The 23945-nt window shown below is 48.9% G+C and overlaps 1 protein-coding gene across 11 annotated transcripts in view; it reads left to right on the forward strand.

The window, feature by feature from the left end:
- RAPGEF1 (Rap guanine nucleotide exchange factor 1) overlaps nucleotides 1-23945 on the forward strand; it is a 134272-nt gene that overhangs the window by 72564 nt on the left and 37763 nt on the right. For all 11 annotated transcript variants that reach the window (XM_057719901.1, XM_057719903.1, XM_057719905.1 and 8 more), the window contains 7 exons: nucleotides 55-233; nucleotides 4332-4488; nucleotides 15611-15699; nucleotides 16413-16565; nucleotides 16977-17100; nucleotides 17509-17692; nucleotides 18817-19317. In XM_057719901.1, coding sequence (XP_057575884.1) covers nucleotides 55-233; nucleotides 4332-4488; nucleotides 15611-15699; nucleotides 16413-16565; nucleotides 16977-17100; nucleotides 17509-17692; nucleotides 18817-19317 — 1387 coding nt within the window. The remainder of the gene's footprint in view (nucleotides 1-54; nucleotides 234-4331; nucleotides 4489-15610; nucleotides 15700-16412; nucleotides 16566-16976; nucleotides 17101-17508; nucleotides 17693-18816; nucleotides 19318-23945) is intronic.

The raw sequence follows: 23945 nt of genomic DNA on the forward strand, positions 1-23945 counted from the left end.
AATTGCTCCCTTTAATCTCTCTCCTCCCTCCTTATGCTTAACATTTCCTTTCAGAACCTGAGCTGGCTGGAAGAGAAAGAGAAGGAAGTTGTCAGTGCCTTGCGCTACTTTAAGACCATTGTGGACAAAATGGCTATTGATAAGAAGGTACTGGAGATGCTTCCAGGGTCCGCCAGCAAGGTGCTGGAGGCCATCTTACCCCTGGTGCAGAGCGACCCTCGAATTCAACACAGGTGAGTTCCTCTGAAGTCCTGGGCTGTGTCAGAGCAGTGGAGGCCTAGCAGCACCTTGGTGTGGAGGCAGTTCACACTCAGTGTCTCTAGGAACAGTGAGGAGTGTCAGGAGGGAAAGGAGCCCTCCCAGCCCCTGCCCCCTCCCCTCCCCCCCGGCTATCACTTGGTATTCTCCCAAGGGTGGGGTCGTTGTTACTCATGAGGCCTCAGCACTGAGGGAGATAGCCACCATTGCTAGGGATGTAGCCACAGTTAGTCTGTGGTTATTTTTTCATACTGGCTAGCTCACTGGCAATAATCACATTGATTTGGACACGTTTTTCCCAGTACCCTGTGTTAACCGTAGTTTATTATGACATTAAATCCTGCCGATATCTAGCCTATTAGATACCTTGACTGCTTAGATTATTAGGCCAAAAGAGGTAGAGGATAACTTCATTAGAGCATGGATTAGTGAATCATTTAATTGTATCAAGCCAGATCCTCCCAAGCAGCACTTGGACGCATTGGAAGCCAGGTATGGAGGTGTCACCAGCTTTTGTTAGGTAATGCTTTTCTTGCTAGAGCTCCTTTTCCTCTGAAAGGTTCGTGAGCGGATCGCCCCTATACTTGTCAAGTACAGAAAGAAAAGAAGTATCAAATGTAATCTTCAGTGAGAGCCTAGCAGGAGCTTTTTCCTGAGAGGCTGTCAGATGCCTTTTGGCTTTGCTTTTCTGCCCTGGTACCTGTTCAGGATAAACATCTCTCTGTTTCAGTTCCTCAAGATGCTTTAGTGTCTTCGTAGCCCCACGAGGCTCAGCTTTTATGAACTGCTCTCAGAACTTGGCGACGAAGTGCATAGTTTTCTTCTTCTGGGAGATGAAACAAACAGTATCTTTATATCCAAGAAGCTCTCTGCCCTGGAGCTTCGGCTGACCCCTGTAGATGATGGTCTTTTGGCTGGAAGCTCACTGAAGCCAGTTGGTGGGGAAGGGTAAGATGTTGGTAGGGCTTTGCCGTGCTCTGTCTTCACTTCCCACGCCAGGCTGCTGTCGTGTACGAGACGCCGCTGAAGAAGCGAGTCCCTTCGGTGCCCTGTTCAGTTGCTGTATATGGAGAACTCTGTGAGGCCAAGCGCTATGCTTTTCCTGTCAATAACCCAGTGCCCAGCTCCTAAACGGCCCAGTGCTGTTCTCCTTTGAGGGAATGTGCCTGACAGTGTGCTGGGTTTCACGTGCATAGATAGCTTTTTATGAAATGCTCTCATATACTTCTTCTCACGGGATAGCCCTACCATGGGAGAGTTCAGATCTGGCTGAAAAAATCAGCTCCCCCCACTGTATGACAGAGTGCTGATTATATGGTACTGAGTGGAAGCTCTGTTGGGATTTGAAGGAGGGAGAGTTACAAGAGACTTGCACTGGTTAAACCTCCTGGGGGAGGATCGGCTGTAGCTGGACCTGAAGGAAGGGCAGGATTCGGATGGGCAGTGGGGGCAGGAGACGAGCAGAGGAACCGAGGCCAGCGGGCACGGCGTCCTGGAAGGGAAGACACCAGCAGTCACGTGAGCAGAGTGCAATCACACCAGGGCGGGAAGTGAGGGGGAGTCCCCTCGCCCGCCACCCTCAGGAGCCAGGCCTCTTCGGGAGAGTCCAGGACAGTCAGCTTCGCTGCGTCCTGCAGCAGCGTCGGCAGGTGCTGCTATAGGGTTGTCCCTTCCCAAGCGTCGGCAAGCCGCGCTGCTCGGGAAATTACTTTCTAGACACACGCCTTCTGGGCGGCTTGATCAAGTAATATGATGGTGGTCTGGGGCATTTTTGTCTACGAGGAAGCTTTATAATTACTTTATAGTTGACAAAAATTACTTAATGTCTATAGCAGTTTCCTAGAGGGGAAAAGAGAAATGCCTGGGTGTGGCCATAGGGAACAATGATTTTTTTTTTTCTTGGTAATCCTTTGACTAACACCATGTAAGAGATTTTTTTCCTCCTGAAATTCTTCTAAAGCCAATTGATTAAGCTTTTACTGATCCCCCTGAGATGATGGAAAATGCTCCCTCGAATGTTTCTTTTAGCTTCCTTCCCTCGCCTCATTCCTTCTGGTGCATTTCCTAGCTGGCAGGCTCTTCGCCACCCCCGCCTAGGTTCTGAGGGCAGCGGTGACCGGCCTGTGAACAAGCAGAGAGCTGTTCAGTATGGGAATGAATGGGGGCTTTTCCTGATGGTGGAACATTCAGAGATGCTGGAGAGGAGGATCCCTGCTTGCCCTCAGGGTAGATAGCTTTGCTCCAGTTCAGAAACAGACCAACGACTGGTCCACTGGACATTTTTATGATACAGGACCCTCCTTCCTTTTTTAATGTCCTTCCTGTGACACTAAGACACAGGAATAGTCTTCTTCCAAGCTAACGATGTGAAGGGTGGACACAGTTACCAACATCTGTAGGTGCTTTCAGGGAAGCTTAACATCCAGTACAGGCAGTGACCTCTCCCACCTCTTTCATCTAATTATCTCCAGATGCTTTGGTGGAATCCCCCACCAGCATGGGGTAGGAGGCAGCAGTCTTTGTTTAAAGAGGCCTGACCTGGCCTGGCTAGGGAAGAGGAGGCAGAGCTGCTGGAAGCACATCCCCCTCAGGACAACGTCATCTCTGACCCAGCCCCCAGGAAAGTCTGCAATTTCTGTTTTCTTCTCTCAGTCCTCCTTCCTAAGAGAATAGGTCTGACACCAAATACCTTTCATTTGTATTATCCCCTCAAGCAGCCAAACCCTGGCTTTCTTGTGGCTGCTTTTGTAAGGGGACTTGGGGAGTTTGCTTTCATTCTTTCTGACTCTTCTTTTCTCTTGTCAGCACATGCACAGAGCAGAGTGAATGGCCAAGTGGAAACTTCAGATTTCCTGGAAATTCTCTTCCTTCTTACCTATTCTAAAGAGCTTCTCATAGAGCATTGCTTGGTTCAGGAGCTTTTTTTAATGGCTTTGTTTTTAGAACGTGTTTTAATCATATCTTACAGTATTACATATTTTTCTCAAAATTACATCTTTGGGGAAAAGTATATCTTTGGCTCCCAAATGTCTGCCTCATTTTTTTTTAAGTGGAGGAGGTAGCAGCCCACAAATTTTCTACATTTTTGCTCTTCCTTCTATTGTAATACGTAATATTTAAAATAGAAAATTTGTCCTTTCCATAAATCCTAGGGAACATTATCTTTAGTTACTCAAAAATATGTGGAAGATATAAAACTTCCTCCCTTTGGTCTCCACTCCACAATCACTGGGGCCTCCAGAAGTGCTCGGGGCTTCTGTTTTGTGTAGTTGGCATCACAGTGACGTTGGTACCTCCTCCCCCCCCCACCCCCGCCACACAGATCACCTTGCCTCTGACTTGTCCTCCTTAAAATACTCTTCATTAGTGCATTCCTCTGACATCTCAGAGTTTATTGGTTTATTGCAGGGAATGACAAAGCTGAGCCCATGTTAGAAGGAATTCTAGTAAATTACGCATCTCTTTGAGCTCGTGTTTAAAGGCTGTTCCTTGGGACTTCCCTGGTGATCCAGTTTCAGACTTCGAGCTTCCACTGCAGGGGGCATGGGTTTGATCCCTGGTCAGGGAACTAATATATACGAAATAATTAATTAATTAAAGGCGGTTCCTTTAAAGGATCCTGCCCGTTAAAATTCCACAAACCTGTTGGTGCCTTGTGACACATATAATATGAATTTGTGTCTAATTCAGAACAAGAAGTGTGCAGCACTCTGACCTATTAGAAAGAGGGGGATATGCGGCACTCCTTGAGAGATGTTATCAGAATCTTGTGGGGGATGTGAAGTCTGATAAAGTATTAACTATCAGGGTGGAATTTTTATACATTATATTTAAAAACTGAAAGAAAACTTGTAACAGACTAGAATATAAAGTTCCATAAAATCTTCATTGGATGTAAGGAAATCGGTTCAGGGAGGAAAACTTTATGTATTAAAAAGAGGTGCAGATTTTATAAAGAAGGATTGAGAAACCCTAGTCACTAAGAAACTATTTCTGTGCTAAACAGATGACTTAAAGTGATGGTCATGCTTTAGATTTTTAATATTCTTTTAAAAATCTTCTCCTGCCTCCAGCTCAGCCCTCTCCTCCTGCTATAGCCGTGTGTACCAAAGTCTCGCCAACCTCATTCGTTGGTCTGACCAAGTGATGCTAGAAGGTGTGAACTCAGAAGATAAAGAGATGGTGTCAGCTGTGAAGGGGGTCATCAAAGCCGTGCTGGACGGAGTGAAGGTACGTGCAGGTTCCACACGGTCGTCACCTCATCAGGGACTTGGAGCAGCCTCCCTGCTGGGTGTTTATCACATGAGAACCTGTTCCTCAACTTTGTACGTTAGAGTGAACGTCTTCCAGTGTCTCTGCTGTTGGATGCTGCTGTGCCCACAGCTCTTTCTCTCTGGTACAAATGGCTCTTACAGCAATGCAAGCCTTCGGAGTGCTCGTCCCAAGAGTCAGAAAAGCTGCCAGAAGCAGTCACTCTTTACTGGTCCTCGTATTAAATCTACAGTGAGTCTCTATACTACAGCTCTGGCTGTGCACGCTTGCCAGCAAGACAAAGTCCGGTGGAAATTGGTTTTGCATTGACTTTTAGCAAAAGTCCCAGCATGTCAACTGCTACTGTTCATGTTCTAAGAACTTCTGGGATTCTTAGTAGAAAAGCGGGATTGAGATGAGTAAGAAATGAAACTGTCTGTATTTGAAATCCATGATGTAGTCTGTGAATTTACTACCCAGGGAAGTTAGAAATGGCATAATAGGAAATTATAAATCATTGTTAAGGTGGGAAGCGAAGTCCTTAGAGGTTCTGGAATTGAGGTCCAAAGGACAAACCTGATTGAGAAAAGAAGTCCCAGTGGATGAGGAGCAAGGCAGAGTGCAAGGCGTGAAGCAGATGAGAGGCTGCGGGTCAGAACGAGAACTATGAGCAGGGGGGAGTGGGAGGCCGTATAAGGTAGTGGAAAGAGGCCTAGACTAGAGCCCAGCTAGATTTGAATCCCAAGTTCACCACTTATTTACTAGTCTGTGAACTTGAACCGTTTACTCAAGCGCTCTGTACCATAGTTAACTTGTCTACAGCATGTGTGCAGTGATGGCGTCCTAGACCTTGGTGCTGTAGAAGGACTAAGTTAGTTAATATGTAGAAAGCTTTGGGAACCACGTCTGGCGCACCAGGCACTCAGGTCTTCGCAGCTGTTTATTATTCATTATGTGGTGCTGCACGAATGTTCTGCAAACAGATCTCTTAGCTTGAAAAACTCTTCTCCTCCTTTCTAGACCCTCCAGTCCAGACTTGTAGCCAAGGTACTTAATGCTAGATCCAAAAAATCCCTGCCCCACTCAGACATGCCATTAAACTCCTGAGAGCTGCCTCCTTGGATTGACTTTCCCCAGGAGCTCTGGAGAGTAGCATGAGGACCCCCAACGGGTACAAATTACAGGTGGGAGGCTAAGAAAGCACCGCTTAACATTACACACTGCTCCGAATGCACCGTGTTGGCTGGGGTGGTGCTGGCCCCCCACCTCCAGCACCGTGTAAGCAGGGCTGCTGTGTCTGCTAGGGCTTTCTGGAGTTCATTTAGAGGAGGGCTTGACTAGATGGCATCGCGGTATCCTCTGATGGCTGCCACTTCTCTGCATTCCCCAGAGTTACTAGGTCCTACGTGACCAGTTTTGGCCGGCGATACTTAAGGATGTAGAGCAGGGCAGCTACTGTGTGGGACCTGATGTCGCTTTCCAGACTTGGCGCACAGTCACACGTTCTCCCATCCGAGCCTCCCAGTCGCTCTCTGAGGTCAGCGGGACAAGTGAGACGTGACCTGGGTCACGCTTCTGGCTCGCCTCGTGTGCTCTTCCTGAGCAGACTTCTGGAAATGCTGTTATTGACAAGTGCTATTTTTCAGGTGACATTGTTTGGGTTTCCTTCCACCAAATTGGTTATAATGAGATGTTCAAAACAAGTCAGAACATCCAAAATAGAAGAGAGAGTTTAAGCATAAAGCTTTGTGACATTCCATTTGTGGAATCATCAAAGTACCACTGTATCAGTTGAACAATTGTCTGAAAGAAAAATTTCTCAGATTTTTCAAATTGACCAGGATAAGAGAGGGGGAGGGAGAGAGAAACAGAGAGACACCCATTGATTATGAACCTGTCAGTGTCTGAACTTTTCCACAATTGTTTTTAAAACATTTTAACCAGAACAGAGATTCTGTAGGTGAGGAGCTCTGTACAGTGTGGTCAGGGACAGGCAGGCTGAAGCCTAGAGGAAGAGCAGGAACTGGCCTGTATTGCTAGACGTTTTTCATAGTTGGAGTCAGTCAAGGCAGTAGGGACGATTTGGACGCTATAGCGTTGGCGTTTGTTGTGAAGGGCTGAGCTGTGATAACAGCTGCTGTTTATTACCCTCTTAATGCTTTCAACGACTGCCAAGGGTGTGCAGTCCCCTTCTTCACAGCTGTGGAAACTGAGTCTCAGGCAGACCCCCCCAGGCCTGCGGGACCCCAGACCCTGCGTCCTCACCATCACCCTCAGCTACCTCCCACAGGGAGGCAGTGTGTCTCCCCTCCAGGCCAGCTGGCTCCCAGCCTCTCTCACTGTCCCCATCAGGCTTAGGACACCTTATAAGCTCCTGGGAGGGACGGGACTGCGCAGAGACGAACTACATCCGTGAGGGCGTCATCCCCCTTGGAAGGAAAACGTTGGCATGTTCCTGTAGACTCACTCACCATCTTCCAATAACTCATTCACTTGTTAAATGGAATTTTTCTTTTGAGGGTTGAAAAAGTGTTTTAAAACAGGATTACTTTGTTTTTGTCCCTGAGTGAATAGTACCATCTATGATTTAAACCCCCACATAAAGGCCACTTGTTAGCTCTGTAACCTTGGGCAAGTTAGGTCACTGAATTTCAAACAGGTTTTAAAGTATTTACTTTGAAGATTTGAAGAAAGACTAAGTAAGATAATGTATATAAAGTACCCAGTAAACTGTGGGTAAGTACCGTTTTCTATAGAAATGTTACTTTCTAGAATAGCTAATAACATTTGCCAATCCTTGACAATGATGGTGGCTCTTTTCCATGTAATTTTATAATTCAGGTCAAAAGATAGACCTTTCTTACTATCTGATCTGGCCTAGGCAGGTGCTTTACTAGTGGGAGCCTGAGACTCAGTTGGTCGTGTCTCTCCAGAAGGAATTCAAAGGCCCTCACTTTCCCTTTGCTGTAGCAGCCACCTCCAGCCTAGAACTTGGCTGTTGGAAGACTGATCTTCTCAAGGTCAAACAGATACATGAGTTTGTCCTTTCAAAACCAAGACCCCAGCTCTTCCTAATTTCACCTTTTCAGCTTTTCTTCTTATCTCAGATGTACAGCTTCTTACCCATTTCTCTGGACTGTGCTTTACCCTTTTTGCAGAGCTTCTCGGCTCTCCCTTCTAAGACCTCAAGCCTCTTCCCCTGACCTCCAGCCTCCTCCCCCACAACATACACACACACACACACACACTTTTTAAATTGGGGAGGAAAAAAAAGCCTTCTTACACTGACCTTGGGGAAAAACTTTGGAATACCTGCAGTTCAGTCATTTAACCATCACCACCCAAAATTGGGCTTGTGTACCAGACTCACTTTGAATAACAGGAATATTTTGAAAGAAATATTTTCCTGACTATATCAGTTAGGGTTAGATTCGACTACAAGAAAATCCAAAATAATACTGGCTTCAAAAGGTAGAACTTTATTTCTCCTTCACGTATAAGAAGCCTAAAGATAAGCAGTCCAAGGCTAGTGTGGCATTTTTACAGAACGGCCGGGGCTGTGGTCTCCTTTCCTGCTTTCGCACCAACTTAACACATGGATTCCACCTCATGGTCCAAAGTGGCTGTTCAGTCTCCATCAATTACGACTACATTCCACCTAGCCAGGAAGAAAAGAGAGTAGGAAATTGTGGCTTTTCCATTTAAGGGTGCTTCCTCAGAGCCCTCACAAAACTTTCACTTAACATTTTGTTGGCCAGAACTTGGTCATGTGCCCAAGTAGAGCTCTGTTAATAAGGAAGGGCAGACACTGTGGGGCAGCGAGCCGCCTCTGCCACACTGACGTTTCAGATGAGCCTTCTCTTTTATTCCTTGTTCAGCCTATTTGAAAATTTTTATTCATAACAAATTTCAGACATTTGCAAGAAAGAGAACAGTATGATGAGGCCCCATCACAGCACGCTCACAGCTGGCCAGTCTTGCTTCTTCTAGACCTCTTCCTTCTCCCCTGGGTGAATTCCAGACATCGTGTCCATTCATCTGTAAATACCTTAGTCCTCACCTCTAGAACAAGGCAAACTTTTCCTGTGAAGGGCCAGATAGTAAACACTTTAGGCTTCTGGGGCTACACGTAGACTCTGCTGCAGATTGGTCTGTTGCATATTCTTTGTTTTAACTTAATTTTTTAAAACAAAGCATTCTTACCTTGAGGGCTTTACAAAAGCAAGCCATGGGCTGGATTTGGCCTGCAGGGTATAGTTTGCTGTTTTTAAACAATTTGTTTTTCAATTTCAGATCCAAATAAAGTCCAAACACTGTAATTCAATAATATTTGTCGAGAGTTCTCCCTTCTCTGTATTTTTCTCCTTGCACCTTACTTGATTTTTTTTAAAGGAAGAATTGTTTCTCCTAAAAGTCTCCCACACTCTGATTTTGCTGATTCCATCTGTGCAGTGTTACTTAACGTGTTCCTCTGTCCTTTGAATTTCCTGCAAAACTAGGCTGAATCAGATTCAGGTTTTTTGTATCTAGAAGAATGTTTCCCAGGTGCTGCCCTGCACTTCTATCTAGAGGCATCTTTCCCTTTTTGGTATTAATACTATTGATGGTTATTGCCTAGGTCCATTCATTCCTTAGGGTTGCAAAATGATGGCATTCTCATTCTTTCTGCTGTCCCTTCCTCATTCCTCAGCGGGGATACGCTAATAGAGACCTACCCTTGTTATCCTGTGTTATAATTCTCAGGGGAAGGCAGGATCAGTGCTTAATTCCTTCCTTCATTTACCAGTTATCCACATGAATGTTTCTTAGCATCCTCTGACATGAGCAGTGGCAGGAGTTTTAACACAGCATCCCGGACTCGGCAATGGAAATACAGTTTCCCCGTCCAGCCCGTTGCAGTGATTATCCTTAGTGGTGCTCACAGCCCATCTCTGGACAGTGACAGCTTCTTCAGATTTCCTGAGTTCATTTTGACCTTTGTTTTCTCACTTTGGGATATGAGAAGATCTTCCAGGTTCATCTTCTACTCACTTGTGTGTGTATGTGGCAATAGCTTTACTGGGATATAATGCCCATACCATACAAGTCATCCATTTAAAACGTATAATGTAGTGATTTTTAATATATTCAGAGTTGTGCACCCATCAACACCATCAACTTGAGAACATTTTCATTGCCTCAGAAAGTCACCCCACACCCTTTGTACTCTCCCCATACCCCACCCTCATTTCTCTTCATTCCCTCAGTCTTAGGCAACCACTGATCTGTTTTCTGTCCCTATACACTTGCCACTTTTCTTCCTTTTTTTGGCCACGTCACTTGGCATGCGGGGTTTTAGTTCCCCGACCAGGGATCAAACCCGTGTCCCCTGCAGTGGAAGCATAGAGACTTCATCACTGGACCACCAGGGGAGTCCCTGAATGTGCCTCTTCTGGACACTGCATATAAATGGAGTCGTGTGCTGTGGGGCCTCTTGTGCCCGGCTCCTGTCACTTAGCGTGCTGTTTCCGAAGTCCGTCCATTTGGTAGCATGTATCAGTACTTCATTTCCTTTTATTGCCAAATAATACTCCATTGCATGGGTATACCACATGTTATTTATTCATGGACGTTTGGACATCTCAATTGTTTCCACCTTTTGACAGTTCTGAGTAAAGCTGCTGCAGACACTCAGGTACAAGTTTTTGTGTGGGTGTGTATTTTCATTTTTCTTGGGCATACGCCTGGGACTGCAGTAGCTGGGTCATATAGTAATTCTGTATTTGATCTCGTAACAAACTACCAGACTACTTTCTAAGCAGCTGCACCATTTTGCATCCCTACCAGCAGTACATGAGGGTTCCAGTTTCTCTGCATCCTCACCAGCACTTGTTATCACTGGCTTTTTCCATATAGCCATCCTAGTGGGTATGAAGTGTCTCACTGTGGTGGGTTTTTTAAAATTTTTGTTTGTTTGTTTGTTTGTTTATTGGCTGTGTTGGGTCTTCGTTGCTGCACACAGGCTTTCTCTAGTTGTGGCGAGCAGGGGCTACTCTTCATTGCTGTATGCGGGTTTCTCATTGCAGTGGCTTCTCTTGTTGTGGAGCACCGGCTCTAGGTATGGGCTTAGTTGCCTCGTGGCATGTGGCATCTTCCCGGACCAGGGCTTGAACCCACGTCCCCTGCATTGGCAGGCGGGTTCTTAACCACTGCACCACCAGGGAAGTCCCTCACTGTGGTTTTGATTTTCGTTTCCCTGATGGCTAATGGTATTGACATCTTTCCATGCGCTTATTGGCCATTTGCATATCTTATTTAGAGAAATGTTTATTCAAATCTTTTGCTTATTTTTAAATTGTGTTATTTATCTTTTTTTTGTTGTTATTGAGTTATAATCACCTTGTACATCTCTTACCACCAACCTGGAACCAGCCATTCCTTTAAGGAGCTCTCGCTCCCTTTACTGGGGAATGGTGTTTAGAGGCCTCACTCCAAGGCTCCTCACTGCTTCTGATTGATCACATGTTTAGTTTCTTTAAGAGAAAACACTTCTTGAGTTTATACTGGTACTTCCAATTCACATTCAGGACTGCTGGAGTTTTTACTTAACCTCATCAAGCTTGTATCTTAATTTTCTTCCTCCCACACTGAAAATCCCAGTTTTCAAAAATATCAACATTTGGTTTTGACTCACTTGTTTTTGCACAATACAAACACAACAGTTTCAGAATAATAACAACTGCCTCCATCAGTGTGATTATTAGAAAGTATTAAAGATGTTTCAAAGTTATTTTTGACCTTCAGGTTATCCATCATTTTGCAGTCATTTGAAGTAGTCCTTCTCTGTGTGGCTACATGGTCCATCTTATGTATCGTGTATTTGAGTACTTCCTGTGTACAGTGATCTGAGTGTTTATTCCACTGCTTTACAAAGGAGGAGGAGGAGAGGAAGAAGAAAGGGGGAAGAGACAGCGGGTCATGTGTAGTAGGAAACCGCCATGGAGGAATTGTGTGGATATACTTTTCATAAGTCAGGAAAATCATCATGCTTCTAGTTCAGTTTCATACACTCAGGGTTTGGGGGCGCTTTTGTTGTTATGTTTTTTTAAAATAATAGGATGGCCTAAAGTAAGGTAAGCCCTCCCCAGCCTACTTTCTGAGCGGTTCAGAGTACTTTTTCTAGCAAATCTGCTGACCTGAAGCGCTGCACCGACATTGCCAGCTGTCCATCCTCGGCGAGCGGATGTAGACGCACTTTCTCCAGCTTGGGGCCGTAGCAGCAGCATCTCCCTTCCTGGCCCACATGTGTTCTGCTTGGTTATGAAGCTCAAGAGAAGGTCTTCAGTGATCTGTAAGCTTGTTTAGGGCCTTTTCTGGTGTGACCCCTGAAAGCTTTTATTGTTCGAGTTGTAGTGTTTTGCCCCAACTCATTATTTCAAAGACACCAAGTGCCCAGTTTTTAAGTTACACCCCTCCCCCCATACCAACCCGGCCTGGCACTGCTTCTGGGCTGGTCTCTTCAGCATCTTTCGGGGTGGAATTTGAGGTTTCCACTGGCTGCCTTGCTTTTAGGCTCCAGCCACTGACTCCAGAAGTCACCCACCAGCCCAGTGTACTTGGGCCTCTTGTCTGCTTCGCACTTGTGTGAGAAGGAAGACACTTCCTCTGTTCTGTCACTGCCTCACGCCTACTTAGGATGTGGGCAGGGAAGGTCCCTTTTTGTCACCATAAGAGTCACACTGGGGCTAGACAGCCCTCTGATTGCATTACACCACTTCAGTTACAGGAAACTCCCCGCTGGCCTGTATCAAGTGTCTTTAGTGAAGAACTCGTCTTAGGACAGCTCACTGGTAGAGGGTCTGTGTTGTAGCCATAAGCACAGGACCCCATGGTGACAGAGGACGGACGATGACAGGTCGGGAGGCAGCCTGAGCTAGAGCAGCTGGCTCCAGGGTGCAGGCTGGGGCGCTTCCCAGTTCAAGTATGTTTTCTCTCCGTGTGAACCTGGAGGACATGGGCCTCTCCTCATGCAACCTGTGGCCCCTCTGCTGGGCAGGGCCCGAGAAGGCAGGAACAGATAGGACTGTTTCTTACCTGAGCACTGAGCTGTGCTTTGACTGGGTGAAGGTCATTTAAGATGGAAGCATCTCTGTGATCACTCCCAATGTGAAGAGAATGAACATGGAAATGAAGTAGTATGCATTTAGAAGGGTGCTTTTCCAGATTCCTTTCTGGCTTTTGAAAGCTGCTTTTCGGTGAACTGACAGTTGTCTGGTTTACAGCCGCTGGCTCTGGGCACAGCCTCGTGTGCTGTAGGCTCAGTCTTCCCTAACCTGTGCCTCAGGAGAACTGGAAAGTCTGACAGCCTCTCAGAAATCCAGCTTCAGCAGAGGAAGTTGGGCTCTGGCCAGGTTATAGACGGTGGGCTCTGAGTGAGATGAGGGTGTTGGCATGGTTGCTGGGTGTGTGCACTTTCTAAGGGTGCCCTTCTGCCAGTGAGAGTGACGACCTCCTGGCCAGCGGTCTGTTTGTGTTTGGGCTGGGAGGTCGTGGCGAGTATGGAAAGCTGCCCCCTGCTCTTAGGCTCTTGTTGGGCTGAACTGGGGGGAGGGAGGATGGGTACTGGGGTCTGACGTCGTCTTGGAATTCGGGTGCACACGTGCACACGTGTGCCTGTCATCGCACGGTTCTTTTGCCATCGTTCTTTAGTTGAGTTCACACAGCTGCTTCTCCAGAAAGATGGCATTCTAATTATAATTGCTCAGGAATCAATGAGGAATTAGTGGAATTTTTTTCCTGCCTCAGCAGATGCAAGTGTGCAGGCTCCTCCCTTTTCCCCTTTTCCTCTGCCCTGCTTGTAAAGAGAGTGAGCTGAGTGTGGGGCTTCCAAGGTACTTTGACTCCCTCTGATGCCGTGATGCTCTTCTGGGTGGCCTGGCGATGTGCTTCTAGGATGAACTGCCTTCCCCATCCTCCTCCAGGCAATGGGTGCAGGGGGCTGCCTCCACGCCACTTGCTTTCTCTTTAATTATGTCACCTCTTGTCTCTCTACCTCGTCTGTAATCACCAGCTCGGTAGTTGTTCCTTAAATCTCTGTGAGATTATGTTTGACTTCTAGATGGTGACAACAGGAAAATGCCAGCCTTCTCCTCTCTTCTTCCAGTACCTGATTCTTGGCGATCTCAACCCTCCACGTCTCTCCAAGAATAGGCGTCGACTGTTGCGGGGGGAGATGCTGATTCTGATTATATGGAGTATGCCTTTTTTTTCTTTTTAATTAGCATTTCAGAAGTAATACATGTTCATTGTAGCAAATTAAGAAAAAGCAGAGAAACAAAAACAAGAAAATAAGGGGTGTTTCATAGCCATATTTTTTCTATTCATGTGTACTTGGTTTTGTTTTGTTTCCAAAACATACTGTGTATACACCAGTGTTCCATCTGGGCTCTTTTTCCACTTAACATTGTAGTGTCTTTCCACGCTATTACATATTCTTATTGTGAGGTTTTTTTAATGGTAATATAATGGTCCATTGTTTGATTCTGTCATAATTTATGTAATCAGTACCTAGTATTGAATATTTAATTATGGAATAGTGAGTTTGATTTTATCTGTCACATGCAGTGCTATGGTGACCGTGCTTTGTGGCTTAATTTTTGTACACATCCGTGTCATTTTCCTTGGGCTGAATTATTGTAAAATGTACACGAATATGTAAAGCTTCTTATGCATACCGAGACGTCACCTTTTAGAGAGGCTGTATCCGAGGCATTACTTCACCTGTCCTATTAACTCTGTGCCTTACCACGCTTGTCAGGATTCCTGTGTGGGGCATTGTGAGTTGGGAGAGGCTTTGCAGTCTGATTTAGGGGCACTCCGCTGCATTACCCACTTTCTTCCATTGCTGCCTCCTCTGTTCCTTTAGAAATAGACGTTCATGTTGACAGCTTGAACTTGTCATGAGACACAAGTAGGTCCTACCCAGGTGTGCATCAACAGGAGGACGGATGAAGAAGTTGTGGGTTTATCCACACACTGGGTACAACTCGGCAGCAACAGGGAACTCACTGCTCTTGCACACGGAGACGCGGGTGTTTACACTGAGCAGAAGAAGATGGAGGGATGGAGGCAGCGAGTGGATTAGTGGTTGTGGGCCAGGAGGGTAGGGGGGACATGAGGAGGGGCCACGGCAAGGTCCAGAGTTTCTCATGAAAGTCACATCGAGCCCTGAAGTTGATGGTGTTGATGGTTGCACAACCCGTGAACAGACTGAAAGCCATTGAATTGCACACTTTAAGTGGCTGAGTTTTGTGGCATAAAGCTCTTCAGAAAAAGAAGATGGACATGAAAGAGTACATACTGTGCGGTTCCATTTATATCAAGTTCTAGGCAGAAGTGATCCAAGAAACAGAAGTGAAAAAGTGGCTGGGGTGGGGCAGATTGAGTGGAGAGAGTGGTGGAAACATTACTTTTTGAGTGGTTCCCGTATGGTGATGCAGTCATCAAAACTCATCAAACCGGGGCAAAATGCATTCTAGTTGAAAAACCAAGTAGGCCCTAATCACCCCCTTTTTTTTTTTTCCATATCTAAAAAAATGTTTTCTAAAGTCATTTCTTTGCTGGTAATATGCCCTGAACTTTCTGTCCATTGACCAAGATTCCCACCCGTCGTCTCGAGGTACCAACTGCCGCCACACCCACGGCCAGCTCACTGCGGGGAGCCCCCTCCCCAGGAGCAGAGGTTTGCTTGTTCACAGGCGCATTGTGGCTGCAGAGGACTAGCGGGCAGTTCTTCTTCCACAGACTAGACTGGGGATTCTTCTGCCAGGAATTTGCTCTCTGTGGTGAACTTAGTCACTCTGAGACAGTGGGGCTAGTTCCCCTTCCAAGAGGAAGTGCCTTTATGCCTTTGAAACGTCTCGACATGCTGGGAAGGTGTTTTTGGAGGGTGGGGGACATGTCGCCAAGTCATGCGGACTACCTGAGTCAAACAGCACTTGCACATGTGGTGACTGGGGACTCTGGGGCAGCGGGGGCAGACAGCTGACCCACCTTGTTGGGAGCATTCAGCGGTGAGGGACTCTCCTCATGTCTCACTGCTTTTCTCTTGTGTGGGGTGCAGGAGCTGGTCAGACTTACCATCGAGAAGCAGGGGCATCCGTCTCCTACAAGCCCAGTGAAACCCAGTTCCCCAGCCTGCAGACCTGACAGGTGAGTGCTGACTAAACCCTCCAGTGTCTGTGGTCTACACTTGAGAAAGAAGGGGAGCCAAGTCCAGAGCCCATGTCAGGCAGGCCCTGTGAGGCCCACGTTCCCTTCTCAGTGAATTCTGGGTGAGGGCCTGCGTTACTTTAAAGTGTGTGGAGCTCACACCCGTTTTGAAATATTGCCTGATCTCCAGGTTAATAGTCAGCGAGCCCTTTTCTAAGGATAGTGTGTGATGTGCACAGTGACCCCACCTGTGCTTTTCTTGACCAGCTTCCTCTCATAATTAGAAAGAACTTGGAAGGGTTGGGTTTTAGGGGTTTGCCTTGAGAGCATTTAGTTTTATCAAGAAAGGGAGCTGAGGGTGATATGGACAGTTCTAAGGCCTTGCAATAATTTCTACTGCGAGCCCCTAGTAGAAATATAAGTCCTACATTTGGAGCATTTTAGAGCATCGTCTAGTCCAGAGATTCCTCTTACAGATGAGGAATCTGAGGTGCAGAGTCAGGGGGACTTGGCCAGGCTTCTGCTGTCTGTGGGTGATCGAACCAGACTTGAAACCCCATCTCTGCTGTGGAGCCCCGGGCACAGTGTCAGCTCTGTGTCTGGGGCCCCTCAGCCCCTGTCCCCCCATCACTTCCCTGCCCTGGTCACATCCTGATGCTCTCAGGACCTGCTCTGTGGCCTTCTGTAACCCTGCATTCTCTCCAACTCTCCAGCCAGTCTGAGCTCCCCCTGACAGATCGAGAGATGGAGATTCTAAACAAGACGACCGGCCTCTCTCAGTCAACCGAGGGGCTCCCAGACTCTACAGATGAAGAGGTCGCACCCCCCAAGCCTCCCTTACCTGGCATTCGGGTAGTGGATAATAGGTAATTTTCCATTTTTCTAGCAGCCTCCTCTGTTTATGTCATAATTTCATGAATGGATGGGTAGGATGAGCCAAAGAGAAGACAGTGCCATTAGGGTGAGAGCTTGGCCCAGCGCCCTCCCCTGCCCCATGCCCCAAGAACTCCCAACCACTGGCCTGTTAGCCTTAGCCAAGCAAACACCGGTACCGTTTCGTTTGTTATGAAAAGAAAAGCAAGGACTTTCGGATATTTGTTTCTTTGGCACGGATGGGTTTTATTTTGGCAGGGGGGAGGGGGATGGGAGTTGAAAATGTGAAAAGTAGGTGTGAAGTGTCTAGTGATGAAAGAAGCCCACGCCCCGCACCCTAGTATCTGTTTAAAGGACGTTTGCCTGGGTCGCCTGGGTTGATGGGACCCCTTGCTCTGTTTCAGCCCTCCACCAGCACTGCCGCCGAAGAAAAGACAGTCGGCTCCGTCGCCTACCCGTGTGGCTGTCGTGGCCCCTATGAGTCGAGCCACCAGTGGCTCCAGTTTGCCTGTTGGAATTAATAGGCAGGTAATTGGCCCCATCAGGAAAGGCAGAGGAAGGCTTCAGGGTCGGGGACTTGGTTCCTGAAGCTGAAAGAAAACCAGTGGTCCTCAGTCCCTGGCGTTGGTCACGGGAGGAGCTCTCCCGGGGGCTGTCAGGGTTTCCTGAGTGGTGGAAGTTCCCTCACGGGGTAGGGAGGCTGAGCCCAGCCCAGGGCCTCCCGTGCACCAGCGCCCTGAGCCTGGCTCGCCGAGGCCCCTTTCTCGGAAGGCGTGGAAGTGGTATTTACTGCCTGCAGCAAAGACGGGCCTTTCTAGCCAGTTTCTGAGCTTGGCAGCTTTTCCTTCTCCAAGTGAACACACCGCCTCCCTCCCCGGGTACTCTGCCACCGTTTCCCAGAAGTGACTTGGGTTTGTTTTTGTTTTTGCACGCGAGGACTTTGACGTGGACTGTTACGCACAGAGACGACTGTCAGGAGGCAGCCACTCGTACGGCGGCGAGTCGCCCCGCCTGTCCCCTTGCAGCAGCATAGGCAAGCTCAGCAAGTCAGACGAGCAGCTGTCCTCTCTGGACAGGGACAGCGGGCAGTGCTCCCGGAACACAAGCTGTGAAACACTAGGTGAGCCACGGGCGTCTTCATCACCACTGCTGCCTCATCGTTTCTTGCTTTCTTTGGGGTCAAACAGTGGTGCCAGTTGCTGGCCCTGCTGACCTTGGCCAAGTCATTCAAAATCTGAGCTTCAGTTTCCTCATCTGCAAAATGAGGGTACCAGTGTCTGTCTCTGAAGGGGCCTGACAGTTGAAGTGGAATAACAGTGTGAGGCCACATAGGAGATCCTGAAACAGTAGCCGTTGTTATCATTCATCTGTCACTATGTCATTTGACTCCCTTTGCCAAAATTCAGAGCCGTCCATGCTCAGAGCTACAAATGAAGGACGAGGGGTCCCCGACAACTTCTGACAGAGGGTGAAGGCAAGTGAGCAGCACACGCTGACCGCGGGCTGTGGGGCCCGATGTGGGTCTGGCGAGCACTCTGGCAGAAGGCTTACAGGGCATCACACTGTTCATGTCCTGTGAACTAGGTGTTTCACTTCTCAGAGTTTATCTTAAGAACATAAGCAGAGATTTATAACAAGAGTTCTGTCCAAAGACGTTTGTCTCAGCATTATTAAGAGTAACGATAAACTGGAAACAATCTTCTCGGTGGTGGGAGATGAAGAGACCTAAGATACGTCCATTTGGTGGAATAATGCACTGCTGTGTTAGAAACCAATTATGATGTAGTGATCAGTGGACAAAATCCAAGGCCACTTATATGGCATTTTCTCAAAGTTTAAAAAAGAAAGGAGAGAGAATCCAAGGAAGAAAAGACTTTTAAGGAAATACGGTAAGCAGAGATTATAGTTAGATTATGGGACTGTGGGTGATTTTTATTTTCTCAGTAGGGTTTTTTGGCCACGTTTTCTACAGTGGTCACTCATTTTTCCTTTTTTTTTTTTTTTTAAGTAAGTTTTAAAAATCCAGGAAAGTACAAAGAATAGGATAGCGAACAGTCGTATTCCCATCTGGTTTTACTTTTCTAAGCAGGAGAGAAATGAAGAATATAAAGGAAAGTGGGGGTCTATATGGATGAGACGGGAGATGTGTTTTCGTCACTCTGCAGTGAGCAGGGAGGAAGACTGGGAGCTTTTCCTTCTGTGGGGCCGCTGGCTCATGGTGTGTCTCTCCTTTTGTGAATGCAGATCATTACGACCCTGACTACGAATTCCTTCAGCAAGACCTCTCTAACGCAGACCAGATACCTCAGCAAGTGGCCTGTAACCTCAGCCCGTTGCCAGAGTCCTTGGGGGAGTCCGGGTCTCCATTCCTCGGCCCCCCTTTCCAGTTGCCTCTGGGCAGCTGTCCCCAGCCAGAGGGGCCCTCGGCCCCAGGGCAGCAGACGGACGTGCCGCCTGCTCTTCCTGAGAAGAAGCGCAGGAGTGCAGCCTCCCAGACAGCGGACATCTCTGGCTGCAGGGCGTCCTATGAGCGACACCCCTCGCAGTACGACAACATCTCCGAGGATGACCTGCAGAACCCGGCCTCGGTCCAGTCTGTCCCCTTCACGCCCTTTGCTGCTATTCTTCCCTTTCAGCAAGGAGGTTCCTCAGCCTCTGTCGAATTTGTGGGTGATTTCACTGTTCCTGAGTCAACGGGTGACCCAGAAAAACCGCCTCCTCTACCAGAGAAGAAAAACAAACACAGTAAGCTTTTGTTGAGCTGTTGTCGGGAAGCACCGCTTGTAACCTAAAATGGTGTTGTTTTGTTGAAACATTAGATCAGAATCAAACCAGAGGCCTTGTAATTTCATAAAAGGTAGAGCCACAGGTACATGGACACTTCCAGGAGCCTTGTGTTGTCAATACTCGGTTTCGTTTTTAAAGCCTGACAAGCTGTCCTCTCCTTATGGTCTCAACAAAACATCAGGCCTGGTCTCCGCAGTGTTTGACCTCTTGTAGATGGCAGTCAGTTGACCTTCTGGCCTGAACACATGGTGACAAAGAGAAGCAAGTATCTTGGCATTCAGGACAGCATTACAGCAACATCTGGGTAAAGCGGAACAGACGTTTGAATTAAAATAGCCCTGCTCACACCCACAGGGGTTTTCTGAGGCTCCGGGAAAGTGTGCAGGGGGATGTTTAGAGAGAACCTGGTACCACTCTGTCTTCTGTTTGCAGACACTGAAATGTCACATAATGACTTGGAATCTGAGATTGCCTGGTTGGAGTTGCTGAGGACACTTCTTGGACCAGATATTCTGATATATGATGCTATTAGGGCCCAGGGGTAGAGCTGAGATTTTGGATTTTTGTATTTTGAACATTTTCCAAGTGTGAATTTGCCATCCAGTTCCTAAGTAGAGTTCTGCTGGAATTTGCTTTTCTGCTAGCTCCCAGACTGCTCCTCCTTGCCTGTCTCCCTGCCCCGCCCTCTCCGCATGTCATTTGCCTCCTTTTCCTCGGGCAGACTGGCTGTCACCGTTTCGATATGTGTGTGGCCCCGTCAGCCCACAGCCCCAGGATTCCCTGGCCTCCGTGGAAACATCCAGCAGATGACTTCTGTGACCTGGAAATTGAGTCTCCATTCCAAATTCCCACATGAGAGCGTCTAATTGGTCCTGCCGAGAGTGGCCCATTCTCAGAACGGGAGGCCTGACCCAGTTACCGCACTGGGTGTTGCCCAGCTTGTGTCATGGCCTCGGTGGTGTGGTCCCCTAGCTGGAGGAAGAGCTGGCTCTGTAAGGCTAATGATGTCATTCCATCTGTCATGCACATTCGCTCACTAGAAACCAGGCTGCTCGCGGAGGGAGCTGCAAGCAGCAGTGCTGGGTCTGTTTCCTTCTGCACCTCTCCGTCTGCACGGCAGGTGGTGAGGTGCTGTGGGCCCCTCCCCGCCACCCACCTGGCCTTGACTTGAGCGCCGAGCCCTTGAGGGCTCACACCTTTCCTAGGAATCTTCTGAATCTGAAACCAAGAGCAGGCTTGCGTCTGTGCAAACCACAGCAGGTGTGTGGTGCCGCCCGGGTGCGGAGCCAGGAGCCTCACCCTCCAAGCTTCTAGACCTGATGTGGGTGGCTGGCCTCGTGCAGGGGCTGCAGAGAAGAGAAGCAAAGGGAGGGGCATCCACTGTTGTCTTTGAACAGCCTCTAGTCTCATGTGTCTGAAAATATTTCCTATTAATATAGACATCCATTTTTAGGCTCTGTCTCATCCGTCAATGTTGGTAGCTCTTGTACCTGCACACCTTTAAAATCTACTGAGAGCTCCAGGTGTGGTGCCCTGGGCTGAAGCCTGACGTACCCTGTCATGTTTCGTCCTTCCCAGCCTCCTGGCTGGCTGGTGTCATTAGCCCCCATCTTATAGATGAAGACGCTGGAGCTCAAAGGAACTGAACCTTTGCCCGGGATCAGCGGGCAAATGGGTGGCAGATGCGGGCTCCAGAGCAGTGTTTTCCCAGCTCAGCTCACAGCCTCACGAGCTGAGGAGGAAGGCCTGCGCCCTCCTTCCCTGAGCCCCGTTCCAGCTCCCTGTAGTGACCCCCATGCATCCTGTGGTCTCTTCAGTGCCCTGTGAAAGGACCCCAAACTTGAGGCTCCCCGAGGCTTAGTCCTGATCTCAGGTCTGCTCTTCCCTTCCCAGGGGGACCCTTGGAGAGTTTCAATCTGTGATCCCATGGGAATGGCCTCGCAAAGTTGCTTTGAGGAAGAGGAGATAATTGTCATCCTTATACTCGGTTAATGCTGGACAGAGCTTATACACGTGCAGTCCTGGTGTTGGAGAGCATCCCCGACTTCAGGTTGCTCTGAGGGTCCCCGCGCCGTGAGCCCCTTGTGCCAGCCAAGCTTCCTTGTCACTGTCTGCCCACAGCTCTGGAGCCCGCTGGGCCTTCCCATTGACACCGGTCGCTGTAACCTCTGGGCCCTTGTGCTGGGCGGCCTTTGAAACGGATTGGTCCCCCTTGTTTCTAGAAGGTGGCAAACATCACTGCTGCTTCTCTGTGCTTGGTTAGCAGTTCTCTGCAGGGACTTCAGCGTTGTGGAGTTTGTGGAGCTCCTGAGAAGATCAGCCTTATTGAAACTTTCCATTCTGGTCAGGCAGAGGCGGTTGCGCTCAGGCGTCTTAGGGAGAAATTGGTGGGCATTTGGGGTCGCCTTCCTAGGTGTGACCTTCCCCTGGAACCCATGGCGTGGGTTGTGCAGTGTTAGAGAAGAGGCTTCGTGGGGCTCCAGGGCGCTGGGGCATGAAGTCCAGCAGCAGCGAGGTTATGGGGGCGCCATCTCCTCCTGCCCACCTTGAGCAGCCAAGCGCCACTCCGTGCTTTCTGGAGTTGAGACATTCTTGTTGATTCCTTTACATAAAGAAGGTAACTTTGAACCCCCTCTTTCAGTGAAGGGTGCCAGAAAGACATATTTAGAGAAAGGCATTTCCTGTCTACCTGGACCCGCAGTGAGGTGCAGAGAAGAAAAGGGTCACCTCCCTACCCTCATGGCTGCCTTCCGCAGCAAGGTGTCTCTGTCCTTCCATTTCTGACTGGTTTAGGTCTCCAGTTAAGCCCAACTTTTTGGTTATTCGAAAATACAAAGTTAAGCCCTGCAAACTTGTCCCTGCCATGGTTTCTTAGTATCTGAACCTTGGCTTCACCTAGCAGGTGTTCATGGCACTGTGACGTGACCCAGGGGAAAGCGTCTGCTGGAGGTGGTGACTGAGAGCCCACCCCCCACCCCCACTGGCCTGCACCTGCCGCACAGGGGCCGGAGCTCCTTTACTTTCAAACTCAGAGTCTTTTCCTTTCCAGCCGTCATCATCCCTCAGCTCCCTCCCTCCGTGCGCGGTAACCCTGCAAGTTAGTGCTTAACTCCTGACACAGGTTTCAAGGGGCGTAACAGCACCTTTCCCTCCAAACACGCGTGTGTATAGAGGATGCCCTGACACGCAGGCGCTCCCTCCACTACCTAGAGAAGGGGAAGGGCGGGGCAGTTCAGGCCTGCTTTGACCTCAACTTGGCCACGGGGAGTGTCACATGCGGGATCCTGTCCACCTGGGTAGAGTGGGGTTGGAGAAAGGGCTTCTGCTCCAGTGCAGCCCTCAGCTTCGTGAGGACTCCAGATGGGTGGGCTCAGTCAGCTGCAGACTGTTGCTCCCCCCAGAACCCTCTGGAGTCTTCAGAAAGGCCAGCTCTGAAGATGGAGCTGGATCACTACCCCCCACACATCAGGAGTAAAGGGTGCGCTGATGCCCCCGCGTGAGGGCGGCAGGCTTCACGCCTGCCACCGAGCCAGCTGTCTGCGGCCCAGGGCTCCAGTGGTGATGCTGCACCGTGCGGCGCGGGAGCCTGCCCACTGCGCCGGCCCGAGGTGCAGGCAGCCCCGCCGTGAGGCCGCAGCTCCACGGCACATGGCAGCGGTGGGAAGGGCTAGGGCTTCTTAAAGGGCTTTTAGAGAGGAGGGGATCCGTACGTTTCATTATGAGCGCTTCTCCTCTCACGGTTCGTCCCTCTGTACAGGGGATGTTCCATACGGTCTCTGGGCTGGAGGAGAGAACTGAGCTTAGTGACTGTGGTTTCCTGCCTACCTAGTGGGCACGCTGTGAGCCCCTCCCCGGGGGCTGCAGCCTGGCTCAGCAAGTCACTCAGTAGGGACAGATGCTGGGGGGCATGTGTTCACTTATTCATTCATTCATTCATCCTGTAAACGTGTGTGGACACCTACTGTGTGTTAGGCACCAGTGATACAGCAGCGGACGGGACGGACAAGGTCCCTGCCCTCCTGCAGCTTCAGCTCCTGCGTGAGAGGCAATAAATCCCGTTGTATCTGCTTTGAAGATTTTTCCTGAACCGAACCACTCTTACCACCTCCACCCACACTGTGATCTTTCACCTAAACAACCACAGCCGCCCAGAATTGTCTTCCCAAGACGAAGCAGCTCCAGGCACTCCCACTTGGTGTGGGGCGGCGGGGGAGCTTCTTTGGGTTCCTTCCAGTTCAGCATCCAGCCCACTTCCTGCCCCGTTCACACAGCCTCCTGGGTCATCCCTCTCCTCTCGCCAGCTGTGCTCTGCCCACCAGACCCTCGTCCTGGCTGTGGGCCTCTGCCTGGCTGGGAGGACTCCTCCACCCGTCCTAACCCACATTCTAGAGAAGCACTCCCATTGCCACCCTATTTCACTGTCTTCCACAGGACACACATACCCCACCTCAGCCTGTTTTCTGTCTCCCCCGGGAGGGTGTGAATGCCTCGCGGGCGAAGGATTTATTTTGCTGGCCCCTGTGTAGTCCCAGCACCTAGGTCAGTGCCTAACACACAGTAGGTGCTCAGTTAAAGTCAGATGAATG

Source organism: Hippopotamus amphibius, chromosome 2 (assembly GCF_030028045.1).
Source record: "Hippopotamus amphibius kiboko isolate mHipAmp2 chromosome 2, mHipAmp2.hap2, whole genome shotgun sequence".
NCBI classification, from domain to species: Eukaryota; Metazoa; Chordata; class Mammalia; order Artiodactyla; family Hippopotamidae; genus Hippopotamus; species Hippopotamus amphibius.